General features: G+C 36.0%; 1 protein-coding gene across 2 annotated transcripts in view; it reads right to left on the reverse strand.

Annotated features, from left to right (window-relative positions):
- ZPBP (zona pellucida binding protein) overlaps positions 1 to 19,862 on the reverse strand; it is a 114,681-nt gene that overhangs the window by 42,648 nt on the left and 52,171 nt on the right. For both annotated transcript variants that reach the window (XM_019451003.2, XM_019451001.2), the window contains one exon: positions 19,041 to 19,117. In XM_019451003.2, coding sequence (XP_019306548.1) covers positions 19,041 to 19,117 — 77 coding nt within the window. The remainder of the gene's footprint in view (positions 1 to 19,040; positions 19,118 to 19,862) is intronic.

A 19,862-nucleotide genomic window follows, 5' to 3' on the forward strand; every position in this document is an offset into this window, starting at 1 on the left:
CTGGAAAGATCCTTCTGGCCCACAACTTATCCCACGGGGGAGAGACAGTGCCATGTGAAGGTCTGGCTTCCCAGCCTTGTGGAGCACTGTCCATGAGGCCTGCTCCTGGAGGTCTACTTCTCTGCACCCAGAACTCAGAGGAAATCAGCAAGGCTGGATCATCTAGGGAAAGCTACGAACAAAGAAAAGGGATGGAGTCTCATGGGAATGAGCCAGGACACCATGAACTCCAACAGATGGCACGCAGAGCTAAGCAACCAGAGTGAAATTGAGTAACAAGTTTAACTCTGCAAAATGTGGAAAATGTATACAAACCTGAAATTCCCTTTCAGGAAAGAGGGAGAGAAATGGCACTCGTACCCATCGGCCAAGAATCTAAGTGGACTGCTTCAGGGAAAAGAGAAAGGTGACCCTTTGAGCAGCTGGCATGACTCCACAGGCTACACAGGGGCAAAATAATCAAAATACTTCCTTCAGTAGGGAGGGAGAAAAGTGGCACTGTCACACAAAGCCCTGGCATTTCAGGCCATCGCCAGAGGGAAAAGGACTGACTTGCCCTAAATACCTGATATGGTTCTCGGTACCCAGCATGGCTCTATCGGATTGAGGAAGGGAAACAATTCTAATACATTTCCCCCAAGAGACAGAGCTAGGGGAATTCAGCAAGTGCATCCACTGAAAAGGTTTAAGAGATTCCCCTCCCCATCTTGCCCCACCAAATCTCTAGTCAGGTCATTCTCTCCTAAAGCAAGACCACAAAGATTGGAGAAAGTGGCAATTTCTTTAAATGTTCAGACACCAGCCAAAGCCACCAGGATCACAAATCATCAGGGAAATATGACACCATAAAGGAACAACAACAACAAAAAAGTTCCAATAGTTGACTACAAAGATATGAAGATCCATGAATTGCCTAACCAAGTATTCAAAATAAATTTAAAGAAGCTCAGTAAGCTACAAGAAAACACTGAGAAATAACAAAACAGGAAACAATAAACAAATAAAATTTCAACAAAGAGACAGAAACCATAAAAAAGAACCAAACAGAAATTCTGGTATGAAGAATACAATGACTGAATGGAAAAATTCAAGAGAGAGCTTCAAAGGCAGATTTGATGAAGCAGAGAAAAAAAAAAAAACCCAAAAACCAAAAAAAAAAAAAAAAAGAAACCAGCAAACTTCACAGACAGATCATTTGAAATTATCCAGTCTAAGAGAAAAGAAAAAGTGAAAAAACCCACAAGACTCATTTGACATCATCAACTAAATCAATATATGCATTATGGAGGTCCCATAATATAAGAGAAACACAAAGAAATTAGAAAGCTAATTTAAAGAAATAAAACCAAAGAACTTCCTAAATCTGGGGAGAGGAACAGACATCCAGATTCATGAAGCTTAAAGAATCCCAAAAGGGTTGTACTAATCAGTACTACCAAGGACACCAAGAAATATTATAACTAAAATTGTCAAAGTTCACCAAGACTGAATTATGAAACCAGCTGGAGAAAAACAACCAGTCAAAAAAGGGGTACCCCTACCACCTTAGGATATCAGTGGATTTCTTGACAGAAACCGTGCAGGCAGAAAAGTGTGTAATAATATATTCAAAGTTCAGGAAGAAAAAGAAACTGCCAACAATACCAAAAATACCATACCCATCAAAACTGCCCTTTAATAATGAAGGAGAGGAGACTTTCCAAACTGAAGGAGTTTGACACCACCAGAAGCCCCAGAACCTCAGGGAGAGCACTGCCTTGCAAGAAGTGTTAGAGGGAGTTCATCAAGACGAAGTAAGACGATGTTAGATTGCAACATATAGAGAATGAAAAGTGTAAATCTCGCTGGTAAAGGTAAATATATATGCAAATACAGAATAACGGAATACTATAAGGGTGATGCACACATCATACTTAAAGCTAGTAAAAATGTTAAAGACATAAGTATTAACAATAAATGCAACTACGAAAATCTGTTCATGGATGTACAATACAAAAGGTGTAAACTGTGACCCCAATAACAAAGTGTCGGGGGAGGGGACAAAAATATAGAGTTTTCATATGCAATTACGTTATCCACTAAAACAGACTGTTATAAATGTAAGATTTATATACAAGCTTCATGATAACGACAAAGAAAATATCTCAAGCAAAGAATCAAAGCATATCAGTACAAAAAATTCATCAAAAAACAGAGGAAGACAGCAACAGAGGAAGAGAGTAACGAACTACACAGCAGACCAAAAACAATGAACAAACTGGAAATAGTAAACCCCCACCTAACAATAATTACTTTAAATATAAACAGATTAATCCCCCTCGTCAAAAAGCACAGAGTGGCTTCGTGGATAAAACAAGATGCAACTAACTCTACGCTGTGTACAAGAAAGTGACTTTATATTTAAGGGGATTCACACACGGAAAGTGGAGGATAAAAAGAGATATGCAGATGAAAACCAGGCAGCAAGGATGCTGTTTTTACATCTGGGAAAAAAATCCCCTTCGCAGAATAAAAAACTATCATAAAAGACAAAGAACGTCATGCATTATGTAATGATTAAAGAGTCAATTCAAAGGGACAATGTAACAATTATAAATATATATGCACCAAACACATACGTTTATATAAACATATAAAGCAAATACTAACAGGACTGAAGAAAAAACATGACATCAACACATAATATTTGAAGACTTCATACTCCAATTTCAATAACGGGTAGAATATTTAGACACACAATCAATAAGGAACCATCAGACTTGGACAACACTATACACCAAACAGATTTAACAGATATATTAAACATTCCATAAACACTCATGTTTTCAGACACATTATTCACAAGAGCCAAAAAGTGAAAGTAACCTGTATGTCTATCAATGGATGAATGGATAAACAAAATTTGGCATAAATGTACAATGGAATGTTAGCCTTTAAAAGGAAGAAAATTGTAAGACATGGTAAAATATGGATGAATCTTGAGAACATTATGCTAAGTGAAATAAGCCAATCACAAAAATTACTATACTACTGAAATTATATGCAATATATAGAAGAGTCAAACTCAAAGGAACAGAAAGTTGAATGGTAGCTGCCAGGACCTGGAGAAGGGGAAATGGGGAGTTAACACGCCTGACCAGCAACTGGTGCTGGTGGAAATACTGCACAGAAAACCCCCAAGACCAGAAAAAGATATAAACAATGCTATCACCCAACATGATATAATCAACTACATACAAAAAAAAAAACCACCCAACAAGAATACACTTTTTTTTCCAAGTACTCACACAACATTTACCAAGATAGATCATGTTCTGAACCATCTAACAAAGCTCAACAAATTTAAAAGTACTGAAATCAGTGACATCCTTTGGGTAAATAACCAGTAGTGTGATTGCTGGATCACAGGGTAGTTCTTTGACTTTTTGAGGAACCTCCACGTTGTTTTCCAGAGTGGCTGCACCAGTTTCCATTCCCACCAACAGCACAAGAAGGGTCCCCTTTCTCCACAGCCTTGCCAACATTTGTTGTTTCTTGTGTTGTCCATTTTCGCCATTTTGACAGGTATGACGTGGTATCTCATTGTGGTTTTGATTTGCATTTCCCTGATGATGAGTGATATTGGGCATATTTTCATGTGTCTGTTGGCCATCTCTTCTTTGGAAAAATGTCTTTTCTTGTCTTCTGCCCATTTTCAATTGGATTATTTGTTGTTTGCGTGTTGAGTTTGAGAAGTTCTTTATATATTTTGGATACTAACCTTTTATCAGATATGTCATTTGAAAATATTTTCTCCCATTCTGTAGGTTGCCTTTTAATTTTGTTGCCTGCTTCCTTCACTGTGCAGAAGCTTTTTATTTTGATGTAATCCCAACAGTTTATCTTTGCTTTGTTTCCCTTGCCTCAGGAGACATAGCTAGTAATAAGTTGCTACAGCCTGTGTCAGAGAAACTACTGCTTGTGTAGAATTATTATGGCTTCAGGTCTCACATTTAGGTCTTTCATCCATTTGGATTTTATTTCTGTGTAAGGTGTAAGAAAGTGGTCCAGTTTCAGTCTTTTGCATGATCCTGACCAGTTTTCCCAATGCCACTTGTTGAAGAAACTTGTCTTTTTCCCATTGGGATATTCCTTCCTGCTTTGTCAAAGATTAATTGACCATACAGTTGTGGGTCCACTTCTGGGTTTCTATTCTGTTCCACTGATCTATTTTTGTGACAGTACCATACTGTTCTGATCACTACAGCTTTGTAATGTAACTTGAAGTCTGGAATTGTGATGCCTCCAACTTTGCTTTGCTTTTTCAAGATTGCTTTGGCTATTCAGGGTCTTTGTGGTTCCACACAAATTTCAGGATTATCTGTTCTAGCTCTATGAAAAACACTTGTGGTATTTTGAAAGGGATTACATTAAATGTGTAGACTGCTTTGGGTAGTATGGACATTTTCACAATGCTCGTTCTTCCAGTCCATGAGCATGGAATGTTTTTCCATTTCTTTGTGTCTTCTTCAATGTCTTTCACCAGTGTTTTATAGTTTTCAGAGTATAGATCTTTTACCTCTTTGATTAGGTCTATTCCTAGGAATTTTATGGTTTTTGGTGCAATTATAAGTGGAACCGATTCCTTGATTTCTCTTTCTGCTGCTTCATCATCGGTGTATAGAAATGTTAAAATATTTCTGCACATTGATTTTGTACCTTGCGACTTTACTGAATTCGTGTTACCAATTCTAGCAATTTTTTGGAGGAGTCTTTTAGGTTTTCTATATAGAGTATCATGTCATCTGCAAACAGTGAAAGGATAAAAAAAATACTGATTTGAAGGGGATACATGCACTCCAATGTTTATGGCACCATTATCTACCATAGCCAAATTATAGGAAGAGCCCAAATGTTCATCGACTGAAGAATGGATAAAGACATGGTATATTTATAGAATGGAATATTACTCAGACACAAAAAAGAATGAAATCTTGCCATTTACAACAATGTGTATGGAGCTAGAAAGTATTATGCTAAGCAAAATCAGTCAGAAAGACAAATATTCTATGATTTCACTCACTTGAAAGTTTTAAGAAACAAAACAAATGAACACAGGGGGGAAACAGAGAGGGAGGCAAAGTAGGAAACAGACTATTAACCATGAAGAACAAGCTGCTGGTCACCAGAAGGAAGGGAAGTAGGGAAATGGGGGAACCAGGGAATGGGGATTAAGGACGGCACCTGTGATGAGCACTGGGTGATGTAGGAGAGTGATGAACCACTAAATTCTGCACCTGAAACTGATTATCACACTGTGTGTTAACTGGAATTTAAATAAAAACTTGGAGAAATAAAATAAAATCAATAACATGTCAAAATACGTGAGACAGAGCTACAGCCAAGCTGAAATGGAGATCTACAGCATGAACCTTTCTATGAGACAAGACAAAGGAATAGAAGTAACCTGTCTCAAGAAGCTACAAGTAAGACAAGGAAGGAGACAAACAGAAGAAAGGAAATAATAAGGTGGAAGCAAAATTTAATGAAATTGAAAACAGGAAAACAATAAAGTCAGTATCACAAAAAGCTGATTCTTCATAAAGATCGATAAAATTAATAAAGGTCTAATGTGAGTGACAAAAATAAGAGAAGACCCAATGGAAACGTCCGCAATGAAATGGAGAGTATCACTAAGAGACATTAAAGGTCAATAACAGAAAATTCCACACAACTCTATGCTCAAGCGAAGGACAACTGAGAAATGGATTAATTCTTCACACACCACAAACTATAAAAATTCAACTATAATAAAAACAATGATCTGAACAGTTCTGTAACTAGTAAAGGAACTAAACATGTAAGAAAAAGCTCCCTAAATGTTAATATCCAGGTTTCATAAAATTCCAACAAATTTTCAAAAATTAATGCTGAACTTAAAAAATCTCTTCTAGGGGCGCTTGGATGGCTCAGTGGGTTAAGCATCCAACTTTGGCTCAGGTCATGATCTCACGGTTCGTGGGTTCAAGCTACACATTGGGCTCTGTGCTGACAGCTCAGAGCCTGGAGCCTGCTTTGGATTCCATGTCTCCCTCTCTCTGCTCCTCCCCCACTTTCAGTCTGCCTCTCTCTTTCTCAAAAATAAATAAACATTAAAAAATAAATTAAAGGAGGGGTACCTGGGTGGCTCAGTCAGTTAAGGATCTGACTTCAGCTCAGGTCATGATCTCATGGTTCATGAGTTCAAGTCCCGCATCAGGCTCTGTGCTGACAGCTCAGAGCCTGGAGCCTGCTTAGGATTCTGTGCCTCTCTCTCTGCCCCCTCCCCCACTCATGCTCTGTATCTCTCTCTGTCTCTTTCTCTCTGAAAAGTAAATAAACACTAAAAAAAAAATTAATTAATTAAAGGAAAACTATGGACTAATATCTCTCATGAACTTACATGCAAAAATTCTCAATATTAAACTAAATCCAACATGACCATGCGTGATTTATTTCATATATACAAGGTTGCTTCAATATTCTAAAACCAATCAATGTAATCCACAAGTAAAAGAAGAGAAATCATATGATCATAACAATTAATTAACTCAGAAAAGTCTTGGACAACATCCAATACCTACTGTTAATAAAAATTTTACCAAAGTAAGATTACAGGGGCACGGTCTCAAAATCATTTACAAAAAGCATCTATAAAACACCTATAAGAAATGTCGTACTTCAGGCTGAAAGAATGGATGCTTTCTCCATAAGCTCAGAAAAAGGAAATCTACTCTCACTGCTCATATTCAAACTCATAAAGCACTGGATGCTTTGGCTACTTCAAGAAGTCAAAAAAATCAATATGGAGGCAAATGCACAGACTGGAAAGGAAAAAAATGAAACTGGAGATGACATGATCGTCAGCAAAGGAAATCTCAAGGAACATAAAACACTCCACAATACAAAAGACCTAGAACGAATATGCAAGTTCAGCAAGGACCTCAGAAACAAGATCAACACATACTGATAAAGTGCATTACTAGGCATAAACGGTGAACATAAGGAAACTAAAATTAAAACACAGCATTTCCTTTTTTTTTTTTAAGTTTCTTTGAGAGAGAAAGAGAGAGAGGGAGGGAGAGAAGGCATGTATGTGCTCGTGAGCAGGAGAGGGGCAGAGAGAGAGGGGAGAGAGCATCCAAAGCAGGCTCCACGCTGTCAGCACAGAGCCCAATGTGGGGCTCAGTCCCAAGAACTGTGGGATCATGACCTGAGCCAATGTCAAGAACTGGAGACTCAACCAACTGAGCCACCCAGGGACCCCAAGACACAGTTCATGCTAGCAGGTTATGTATGCTAAAAATTACAGGAAGATGATTTAAAAAATTAAAGAAGACTTAAAGAGATATAGAGACAGCACGTTCATGGATTAGAAGAACGAACACAGTCAAAGTGTTAAGTTATTCCCAAACTTCTACAAAGGTGGGTTTGGCTCCAAGACCACTACAGTAAAGTGCATATCACAAAAAAATGAGTCAAATGAAGTTTTTGTTTTCCCTGGGCATACATAGAAAAAACTGTACTTTCACAATACTGTAGTTTATTAAGTGTGCAACAGCTTTCTGTCTAAAAAACCAATGTACGTACCTTAATTAAAAATTACTTTTTGGCTAAGAAACACTAGCCTTCATCTGAACTATCAGGAAGTCGCACTTCTGCTGGTGGAGGGTCCTGCCTCGATGCTGGCGGCTGCTGACTGATCAGGGTGGCGGCTGAAGGATGCGGTGGCCGTGGCAATGTCTTAAAATCAGACAACGATGAACTCTGCTACAGCAACTGACTCTTGCTTTCACAAATGATTTCTCTACAGCATGTGATGCTGTTTGATGGCATTTTACCCACATAATTTCCTTCAAAATTGGAATCAATCCTCTCAAACGCGGCCGCCACTGCTTCACCTGCCAGGTTGATGGAATGTTCTAAATCCTTTATTGCCATTCCCACAATCTTCACAGCATCTTCACCAGCTGTGGCTTCCATCTCAAGAAACCACTTTTTTCCTCCTCCCTGAGAAGCAACTCCTTATCCGTTCAACTTGTATCATGAGACGCAGCAATTTGGTCTTCAGGCTCTACTTCTGATTCCAGTTCTCTTGCTGTTTCTGCAGCGGCTTCTTCCCCTAAGTCTGGAAACTTCAATTTGTAAAAAACAAAACAAAACAAAACAAAAAAACAACGTAGTATCTGTGAAGCGCAATAAAGCAAAGCCAACACAACAAGGTGCCCCTGGGCAGAACTGATCAGCAGAATTCCTACAAGAATCCCAAAGGTTTTTGCAGACATACACAAACTCATTGTAAAATGTATTTAATGGAGCACGAATATTAAAATAGTGAAAGCAATCCTGAAAAGACAGGAATACAATGCGATGAATAACTGCCCGTCATTAAGGCTGTCTTGGCTGAAACAGTGAGGTATTGAGGGAGGCATAAACACAAAGACAGGAAAATAATAAAGAACCCAGAAAGAGGGCCACACAAATACTCTCAGCTATGGTTTAACAAAGGTACTAAAGCTATTCAGTGGATAAAGGACAGCATTTTTAACAAATGAGGAAGAAATGCAATACCCAGGGGCAAAACAGTAACAACAAAAATAGCCTTGCCCTAAATCTCATGTATAAAGCAAAAGCTAACTGAAAATGATCACAGATACCAATGGAAAATGTAAAAAAATTTAAAAAGGGAGGAAAATCTTCAGAATGTAGGACTATGCAGAGTTCCTGTATTTGACCCAAAAAAAGCACAACCCATAAAAGGAACAATTGATACACTTGAACTCATAAAAATGATACACTTTTTTCCTTAAAAACCCATGTGAAGAGGAAGAAAGGAGAAGCTAAAATCTAGGAGAAAATATTTACAAACAACCTCTCAGAAAAAGACTACATCTAGAATATACAAAGAGCCCTCCTCACTCAACAGTAGAAAAGCAAACAATTCAGGCAGAAAATGAGCATCAGATACTTCATCAAAAAGGAAGTGCAGGTGGCAAATAAGCATAACAAAACCTGATCAACATCATTAGCAACTAGGGAAATGCAAATGCCAACCATCATGGGATACTGCTAAGTAACTTTCATGGAGACAAACTCAACAACAGTTATACAATACCACATGCGGAGTAGGGCACAGAGAAACTGGACCACGCAGACACTGCTGATGGGAACGGAAAATTAACTGTAATATCACCCACAATTAGTCTTCCGACACGATAAATTATTTTCACATGAAAACTTGTACACAAAGTTTACAAAAGCTTTAATTTTAACAGTCAAAACTTGGGATCGGTCCAGATGTCCTAGAACAGATTAAAAGCTAAACAAGTTGTATAGGTATATGCCCTGTGGGACACTAACTCAGTAAAGTAAAGGAACAGACTACTGATAGATGTACCACCTCGGATGAATCTGTAGGAAATTATGCTGAGGGGAAAAAAAAGTCAACAGCAAAAGGTTACATTCTCCAAGATTCCTTTGTTGTAATTTTTAAAATGATGAAACTTTAGAAAAGGAGGGCAGAATTAAGAATTAATTAATTAAGAATTAACATCACACATTAAGGAGAGGGGTGGGAGGGGTGAGGAAAGAGGAGGGCGTAGTTATGAAAAAGCAGCACAGGAACCCTTGCAGGACCGAACTATCTGTATCCGGACTATGGTGGTGGATATATGACTCCGCACAAATGATAAAACATCACAGAACTTAACACACAGAAATGAATACAAGTGAACTGGCCAAAGAAAAAGGACAGCAGTGGATTTTACCAATGTCAATACCCCCTCCTGGGAGACTGTTCTCTGTCGGTACGGTTGCAAGACGTCACCATTGGGAGAAACTGGGCAAAGGGTACAAGGGATTTCTCTGGAATATTCTTACAGCTCTATTTTACTTAAAACTCTCCTCAATTTTTTCATGCAAAATAAAAAGCTGAAGGAGTTCCTCACCACCAGACTGGCCTTATGAGAAATGTTTAAGGGAGTGCCTTAAGCTAAAAGGAAAGCATGCTAATTAGTAACCAGGAAAACATGTGAAAGTGCACATTTCAAGGTCAATGTACAGTGGAATTCTGAATAATCTAGTGTTAACTGCTTAATCACTTACAAATACTGTATGAAGAACAAAAGACAAATAGTAAAAAAATAACTATGATCATAATAAATACAGTAATTAGTTAACGCACACGCAAGGTAAGGAGATTTAAATAGAGGGGCGCCTGGGTGGCTCAGTCGCTTGAGCATCTGACTCTTGATTTCACTTCAGGTCATGATCTCTCAGTTCATGAGTTCAAGCCCCATGTCGGGCTCTGCATTGGCAGTGTGGAGCCTGCTTGAGATTCTCTCTCTCCTTCCCTCTCTACCACTCCCCTGCTACTTCCCTCTCTCAAAATTAAGTAAACATCAAAAAAAAAAATATTTAAATAGAGACATAAAAACATAAAACACTAAGGGGAGTAAAAATATAGAGAGCTTCAGAATGCATGTGAAACTTTCTCAATTGAAAAAAAATTTTTATGTTTATTTTGAGAGAGAGAGAGAGAGAGAGCAAGCACAAGCAGGGCAGAGGCAGAGACAGAGGACAGAGAGAGAATGTCAAGCAAGCTCCATGCTGTCAGTCCAGTGCCCAATGCGGGGCTCATGACCTGAGCTGAAATCAAGAGTCATGTGCTTAACCAACTGAGCCACCCAGGCGCACCCAAAATGCATGTGAACTTAAAGTGTTAACAGTTTAAAATAAGATGTTATAAGATGTTTTATGTAATCATCTGTGAAAGCAAAGCAAAAACCTACAGTAAGTACACACAAGAGGAAGAAATCTACATATAACATTACAGGAGCACCTGGGTGGCTCAGTCAGTTAAGCATCAAGCTCTTGAATGGGCTCAGATCATGATCTCACTGTGGTGAGATAGAGCCCTGGGTCAGGATCCATGCTGGGAATGGAGCCTGCTTAAAACTCTTTTTCTCCCAGTCTCTCTGCCTCTCCCCCAACTAACACTCTCACAATCAATCAATCAATCAATCAATCAAATTTAAACATAACATTATAAAAAATGTTCAAATCACAAGGAAAGTGAGCAAGAGAAAAAGGAAAAAAGGAATTACACAAATCAATAGGGAAACAGACATAATAGACCAGATAAACTTAACATACAAAATACATTCCACCAAATAGCTGCATAATAATACAGTTTCTTCTCAAGTGAACATGAATCATTCTCCAGAACACAACATATGTTAGGCCACAAAAGAAATTTAAGAAGACTGAAATCTTATGATTACTATAAGCATCTTTTCCAACCACTATGGAATGAACAAGATGCCTAACCACAAGAAATCTGGAAAACTAACAAATACAGGAGGGTTAAACAACATGATACTAAATAAGCAATAGGTCAAAGAAGAAATCAAAAGAAAAATTTAAAAAATCTTGAACCAAATGGAAACTGAAATACAACACAGTAAAACTTAACGGAACACAGCAAAAGCAGCTCTTTGAGGGAAGTCTATAGTGATAAATGCCTAGCTTAAGAAACAAGAAATATCTCAAATCACTTAACTTTACACCTCAAGGAACTAGAAAAGAACAAACGAAGCCCAAAGAAAAGAAGAAAGTAGAAGGAATAAAACAATAAAGATCAGAGCAAAATAAAGATTCCAAAAAGACAATAAAAAAAATCAACAAAAAGCAGTTAAAAAAAACACAAAAAATATGGACTTTTACCTACACTCACCAAGAAGAGAGCAGATTCCAGCATATAAAATCAGAAATGAAAATGGAGACATTACATACCATACCACAGAAATACAAAACACGAGAAACTATTATGAACAATTATATACCAACAAGATTGGACAACCTAAAAGAAATGAATAAATATATAGAAACATACAACCTACCAAGAATGAATCATGAAAAAAGAGAAAATCTGAACATATCAATTACTCGTAAGGGGCCTAAATCAACAATCAAAAACCCTCCCAACAACCAAAGTCCAGGACCAGACAGATGGCTTCACTGGTGAATTTTACCAAAAATTCAAAGAAAAAATTAATACCAATTTTTCTCAAATTAATAGAATTTTTCTCAAATTATTTAAAAATACATACAAAAGGAGGGAACACTTTCAAACTCATTTTATGAGGCCAGCATTACCTGATACAAATACCAGACAAGGACACTACCAGAAATGAAAACTGAGGTCACTATCCTGGATGAACAGACATGCAAAAATCCTCTACAAAACATTAGTAAACCAAATTCAACACTACATTAAGAGGATCATACATCAGGGCGCCTGGTGGCTCAGTCGGTTGAGTGTCCAACTTCGGCTCAGGTCATGATCTCACAGTTTGTGAGTTCAAGCCCCACGTCGGGATCTGTGCTGACAGCTCACAGCCGGGAGCCTGCTTCAGATTCTGTGTCTCCCTCTCTCTCTACCCATCCCTCACTAGTACTCTGTCTCTCTCTCAAAAATAAATAAAAACATTAAAATAATAAAATTTTTTTTTAAAAAACAGCATCATACATCATGATCAGGTGACATTTATCCCAAGGCTACAAGGAAGCCTCAACATAAACAAATGCATCAGTACAATACACCGGATTAAGAAAATGAAGGATAAAAATCATATGACCATCTCAATAGGTGGTTAAAAATCATGACAAAATTCACCATCCATTACGATAACAATTCTCAATAAAGTGGGTTCAGAGGAAATGAACTTCAACATAACAAAGGCCATATATGACAAACCCCCAGCTGACATACTCAGCAGTGAAACTTTCAAAGTCTTCCTCTGAGATGGGAAACCCAGGCAGATGCCCACTCTCGCCACCTTGATTCAACACAGTACGGGAAGCACCAGTCAGAGCAAGGAGATACAGAACAGTTCAAGGCATCAAAGAAGGAAAAGGCATTCGACTGGAAAGGAAGAAGGACTCTATTTGCAGATGGGAGGGTGTTATATGTAACAACCCTAATGACTCCACCTACAAAGAAAAAAAAACTCTGTAAAACAAATGAATGCAGAAAAGTTGCAGGTTATAAAATCAACATACAAAATTAGCTTCATTTCTGTACTTTAAAAATAAAACATCAGAAAGATAAACTAAGAAAACAATCCCACACAAAATTATATATCAGAAAGAATAAAATACCTAAAAATAAATGGAACCAAAGAGGTGAAAAACTTACGTACTGAAAACTACAAGACAGTAATGAAAGAAACTGAAGAAGCCACAATAAATGGGAAAACAGTCCATGCTCATGGGTTGGAAGAATTAATACTGTCAAAATGTCCACACTACCCAAAGCAATCCATTTATTAAATGTAAAACCTGAAGCCATAAAACTCCTGGTAGAAAAGATAAGGGGTAAGCTCCTTGAGATCGGTTCTGACAATGACTTTTTTGGATTTGATACCAAACACCAAAATAAACAAGTGAAACTGCAGCAACCCTAAAGGCTTCTCTATAGCAAAGAACACCAGCAATAAATAGGCAACCTATGGAATGGAAGGAAACAATTTTAAATCATGTATCTGTTAAGGGGTTAATATCCAAAATATATATATAAGAACTCCTACAAGTCAATAAAAACAATGACAAAAAACACAATTACAATATGGGCAGAAGTTCTGAACAGACATTTTTCCAAAAAACAAAAAAAAGGCTTACAAATGGCAAACCCATACATGGAAAGGTGCTCAATGTCATTGATGATAAGAGAAAGGCACATCAAAACTACCACGAAATATAACCTCACACCTGTTGAAAAAGGCTATTATCAAAAAGACAAGAAATAACAAGCACTGGCAAAGATGATGAGATAAATGAAAACCTTGTGGGCTATTGGTGGGAATGGAAATAGGTACAGCCACTAAAAACCACAGAAAAGTTCCTCAAAAAATTGAAAACAGAACCACCAGATAATTCAACAATTTTATTTCCAGGTATATATCCGGGAAGTCACTATCTCAGAAAGATATGTGCACCCCCATGTCCACTGCAGCATTTACTTATACACCCAAGACACGGAAACAACCTAAGTGTCCATCAATGGATAAACAGGTAAAGAAAACACGGTGTGTGTGTATGTGTGTGTGTGTGTGTGTGTGTGTGTGTGTATTTACATATATATATATTTACATATGTATATACACACATATATATGTATATATATACATATATATGTGTGTATATATATATGTAAATACACATATATATATTACATATATACATATATATGTGTGTATATATATATGTAAATACACATATATATTACATATATATATACATATATATGTGTGTATATATATATGTAAATACACATATATATATTACATATATATACATATATATGTGTGTGTATATATATATGTAAATACACATATATATATTACATATATATACATATATATGTGTGTATATATGTATACGTATATATACGTATACGTATATACGTATACATGTATATATGTGTATATATACGTATATATGTATATATGTGTATATACATATATGCAACTATTAAGTAAACACACACATATACACACATGTAAAATAAAAGGAAATCCTACCATCTGCAACAACATGGACGGATCTTAAGGGCATTATGCTAAGTAAAATTAAGAAAAAGAAAGAAATACTGTCTGAATTCACTTATATGTGCAATCTTAAAACAATCAAAGTTGGGCAGGGGATGAGATGTGTCAACAGGTGATCAAATGGCACAAAGCTCCAGTTACAGGAGTCCCCTCTTACCATGGAGGATACATTCTAAGATCCCCAATGGATGCCTGAAACTGTGGCTGTTACTCAACCCTACGTATGCCATGTTTTGTCCTATACATACATCCCTATGGTAGAGTTGAGTTTACAAATTATATCACAATAAGGGATTAACAACAACAATTAGATAGAACAATTATAATAATGTACTATAACACAAGTTACGTGAAAGTAGTCTCTTTATCTGTCTCTTAAAATATCTTATTGCACTCTACTTGCCCCCTTCTTTCTCCTGTGATGATGTGAGATGATACAAAAGCACATGTGACGAGATGAAGTGAGGTGAATAATGCAGGCATTGTGACACTAATGACCTACTGACAAACATGAGAAAGGAAAATTATCTGCTTTGGGGCCATAGTTGACCACTGGTAACTGAAACCATGGAAAGTGAAACCATAGATGTGGTAAGACAACTGTATAAAATAAATAAGTCTGGGGAGGTCATGTACAGCATGGTAACTCTGGTAACAAAAATGTACTGTATATTTGAAAGTTGCTAAGATAATACATCTTAAAATTCTCATCACACATACACACAAAATCAGCAACTCTGTGTGGTTATAGATGTTAATTTAGTGTAATAATAGTATTGCAATATATACATACATCAAGTGATTATGTTGTAAACCTAAAACTGACAGCAGTATCACGTTACATGTCAGTTGTATCTCAATATAAATAAACATAGATAGACAAAATGAAACTCTGAAAATACACACAAAGAATGAAAAAGAAAAAGGGGAACAAAATTACAAAAGAAAGGGAAAATAAGGAAACAATAGTAAAATAATAGGCATAAATCCAATTAAATCAATAATGACATTAAACTTTACTGGAATAAATACTCCAATTAAAGACGTTTTTATTGAGAATAGAAAGGGGTCAATTATATGTTGTCTATAAGAAACATGCATTTTAGATATAAGGACATAGATAATTGAAACCAAATGGTTAGAAACGTATCCCTGGCAAACCGTAAGCACAGAATCACTGATTTAATAATATTAATTTCAGATAACATTTGAGAGCAAGGGTTAAAGGGGACATTTTATAAGGATAAAAGCACAAACTGTGGTTTTTAGTTTGAAGGTCTTCCATGTTTTCTGCTAAACTTATAATGAAGATATATGGGGTTTTTTCAATAAAGGCAGAATTAGTATTAACACAATTGAACAAATATCCATAACATAATCTCTCAGTAAACTAGAAATAGAAAGGAGCTTCCTTGATCTGGTAAATGGCATCTATGAAAACTTGGAGCTAACAATGTATTTAATAGTGAAGGACTAAAATGCTTTTCCCCTAAGATCAGGAACAAGAAAAGGATACCTACTCTTATGACTAAATACTGTAAAATCTGGCCATTCAAACAGGATCAGTAAAGAAACAAAAGGTATAAAAATCAGGAAAAAAACATAAACAAAAACACAGTCTCTATCTGCATATGACACGGTGGTTTATATAGAAAATCCTAAGTAATCTTTAAAACAACTACTATAGCAAATGAATTTAACAAGGTGGCAAATACAATACGCAAATATACAACATGCAAACATCTACTGAAAACTGAAACTGACAAATGAATTTTTTAAATATTCCATTTAAGACAGTACCAAAAAAAAAAAAAAAAAAAAAGAAACCCTACAAAATACTTAGGAATAAATTTAGCAGAAAACATGCAAGGCATTTAAACTAAAAACTGCCAAAAAAAGTGAATTTTTTAAACCTAAATAAACATGGAAAAACTAACATGATCAGGTATAGGAAAACTTCGTATTATTAAAATTTCACTTCTCACCAACTGACTGGGAGATATATGGAAACTCCAATCAGAATCTGGGGCATTTTTCATTGTTTTTAGAAACTTGACATGCTGATTTAAAATTTTTAGAAACAGGGGCACCTGGGTGGCTCAGTTGGTTGAGTGTCCAACTTAGGCTCCAGCCATCATGATCTTGGGGTTCCTGAGTTCCAGCCCCGTGTCAGCTCACTGCTGTCAGCACCTAGCTGCTTCGGATCCTCTGCCCCCCTCTCTCTGCCCCTCCCCCACTGGTGCTCTGTCTCAAAAATAAAAACATTAAAAAAATAAAAAATAGACATTTTTGGAAATACAAAGGACCTAGAAAATATAAAACAATGTTGAAAAGGAACCAAGATAAAATACTTATACTACCTGACATCAGATTTGCTGTAAAGGTACAGTGATGAAGAAAGTATGGCACAGGATTAACAACAGATCAATGCAAGAGAACAGTGGAAAAACAGTGCATCTAAGAAGAAACAGAACATACTCGGATCAAATCTTCAAAGAGCCAGATAGACAGATCTTCACTGCAGCAAATATGCCAAGATAAGTTTGAATTTACCATAGTTGGGGGAAAATTTCAAGTTACTTAGATCTTTCTAAGTTCAAAGAAGTGTATTTATAGTAATAAATAAGAAGCTAATGCAAAATGAAAAGGCCCTAAAGTTGAAAACCGAATCAAATGAACACTAAAGCAGATAATATTAAATAATTTTTCAGATCTGCAAATGAAGGCCCCAGAAATGCTTCTTTGAAAATACTTTGGCCTGGAAATTCTGAATTCTTTTTTTTTTTTAAGTTTATTTATTTTTTGAGAGAGAGAAAAGCATTAGCTGGGGAGGGGCAGAGGGAGAGAGGGAGACACCGGGAGCCTGATGCCTGCTCGAATTCACCTACCAGGAGATCATGACCTGCAGTGAAGCTGGATGCTCAAAGGAATGAGCCACCCAGGTGCTACTGAAATCTTTTTATTATTATGCTAACCATTACACTGCTATTACACTACCATCAAGCCAGAAAAGCACCAGTCTTTATTTTGAGATAATAAACAAAAAGAGACCATTTTATGCCCAGAAAAGAAAGAAAAGAAGGACAACAGGAAGGAGGACAGAAGAGAAAAAGGAAGCAAAGGGACAGATGAATAGCAAAAAAAAAAAAAAAAAGTATCCAAATGAAAGGAAAAGTCACAGGGCAGAATGTTCCAGGGGCAACCTAATATAACCAAATAACATTCTAAACGAACAAATGGAGTTAATAAAATTGCAGACCTTTCTTATTACAAGCTTCATGGATTGCAGAATTTGATTTTTTGTTTCTACTTAAAAAGTAGAAATAAAATTGACTCTCAATGTTAAATGACGTAAGGAAACTACAAATGGGTAGCACCATGAGATCATCTTGAAGAAAATTAATAAAATGTGTCCATTTCCTTCCCTACTCCTAATTCCCAGGCTTGAACACACATTCCCACTCCATCACCAAAGAAATGAAGGTTTATGACTATGTAAAAGTTTGAAGATTGGTAGAAGTCTAAAAGATGTGTTAATAATAAAGGTTAGCACAGTACCCATGGATTAAGAAATAAGATTAAAAAAATAAGACTTACTGCTCTCTGTTCCTGGTGCCCCATAACATAACTCCTATTTCAAAAGTTAAAAAAAAAAAACCAAAAAAACAAAAAAATTATCCCATAGGTGAAAGATAACCCCTAAGGAAAAATTTTAAATGGAAATACTTGAAAACATACTTACTAAGTGCAAGTTAAGAAATCATCCCCTTCAATCAATTTCACTGAGCAAAAGTAATGGATATTGACCTGAATATGCAATACCTGTACCTTGAACAGGAAACCCTTACAACTATCATAATGTAAATAATTTTATATTCTAAGTATTCAAACATATCACCTTTCTACAAAGTGCTTATGATCACTGAAGAGTCATTAGAGACAGGAAAACACTGTTGTATGTTACATACGTGGAGTATAATGTTAGAGAGAAAAGTACATTAAAATACCTGCTGGGAGTTTCAGCATAATTTTTAGCCTAAGCACTGAGAGGACTCTATGTGATTTAATTATAATTACATAGATATACACATACACACTAATATACATATATACATATACATAGTATATATAACATACTAATATATGTATGTATACATATACACTAATTACATGGAACAACAAATAAGGCCAATAAGTAGAAAAATCATCTTTCTTAATATAGTCACAAGATGCTAAATTCTAAAGCTTTTCATAAAAATAACTCTACTGTCATTTATTATTTGAAGTTTTATTTTTATTGTTGAACTTCCTAAGTGCAGGGTTGGATTTGACATGTTCTAAAACAGCTGAAGTGCTTACTTACACACTGAGCATGTTCATGGTGTTTTCTTTCTCCAGCCTCACATAACATACCTTAGACAGTCTTTTGGAAGATTCACAATTATGGTCTGCACATGGCTTAGGTCCTTTTTCAGTGTCTAGAGATGAAACTGAGAAAATACATTTTATTTTATCATGGGCCCAAAGTACTGTATCATAATATTAAAACTGGCTTTTGAAATATAAAACAGATGATTTATCTAATACTTCTCTTCCACTCGTAATTAAGCAATTTTCCTAATGTTAAACTACTCTTTTTAGCTACAAACCTAAGCCAAAAAGTTTTTTTAATATGAATCAGGAAAACCTCACTATTACATTGATCCTAAGAATTAATAATAACGATAGTAACAATAACAATGCCTGATCATAACAATAAAGACTAGAACAGAAACGTATGAAATAAAGAACAGAAAAATCATAGAAAAGCTTCACCAAAGTAAGAGTTAGTTGCTCCTCTGAAAAGGAAACAAAATTGGCAACCTCTTAGGAAAGCTAACCAAGGAAAAAAGAAATGTCCCAAACCAACAAAATTATAAATAAACAAGGAGACACTATAACCGATAACATGGGAATTCAAAGGATCATTAAGAGACTACCATGAATAACTATACCTTACTTGACTGAGGAATATGGAAGATATAAAAAATTTGCAAAGACATAAAAACCAAAAGGGGAGTAAGAAAAAGAGGACTTTAGAGATTTCTATTAAATAATCTTTCTAAATTACCTCATCAACCTAATTACCAGGGTTCTAAAACCCTCAGTTACTTCACTATGGACCAAAATATACAAAGTCTGATTTCTACCCCTAGGTCTATCACCAAGAAACCCAGGCACATTATTTACTATCTC

The sequence above is a fragment of the Panthera pardus genome, unplaced genomic scaffold (assembly GCF_024362965.1).
Source record: "Panthera pardus isolate Hobbes unplaced genomic scaffold, ASM2436296v1 HiC_scaffold_8, whole genome shotgun sequence".
In the NCBI taxonomy this organism is placed as follows: domain Eukaryota; kingdom Metazoa; phylum Chordata; class Mammalia; order Carnivora; family Felidae; genus Panthera; species Panthera pardus.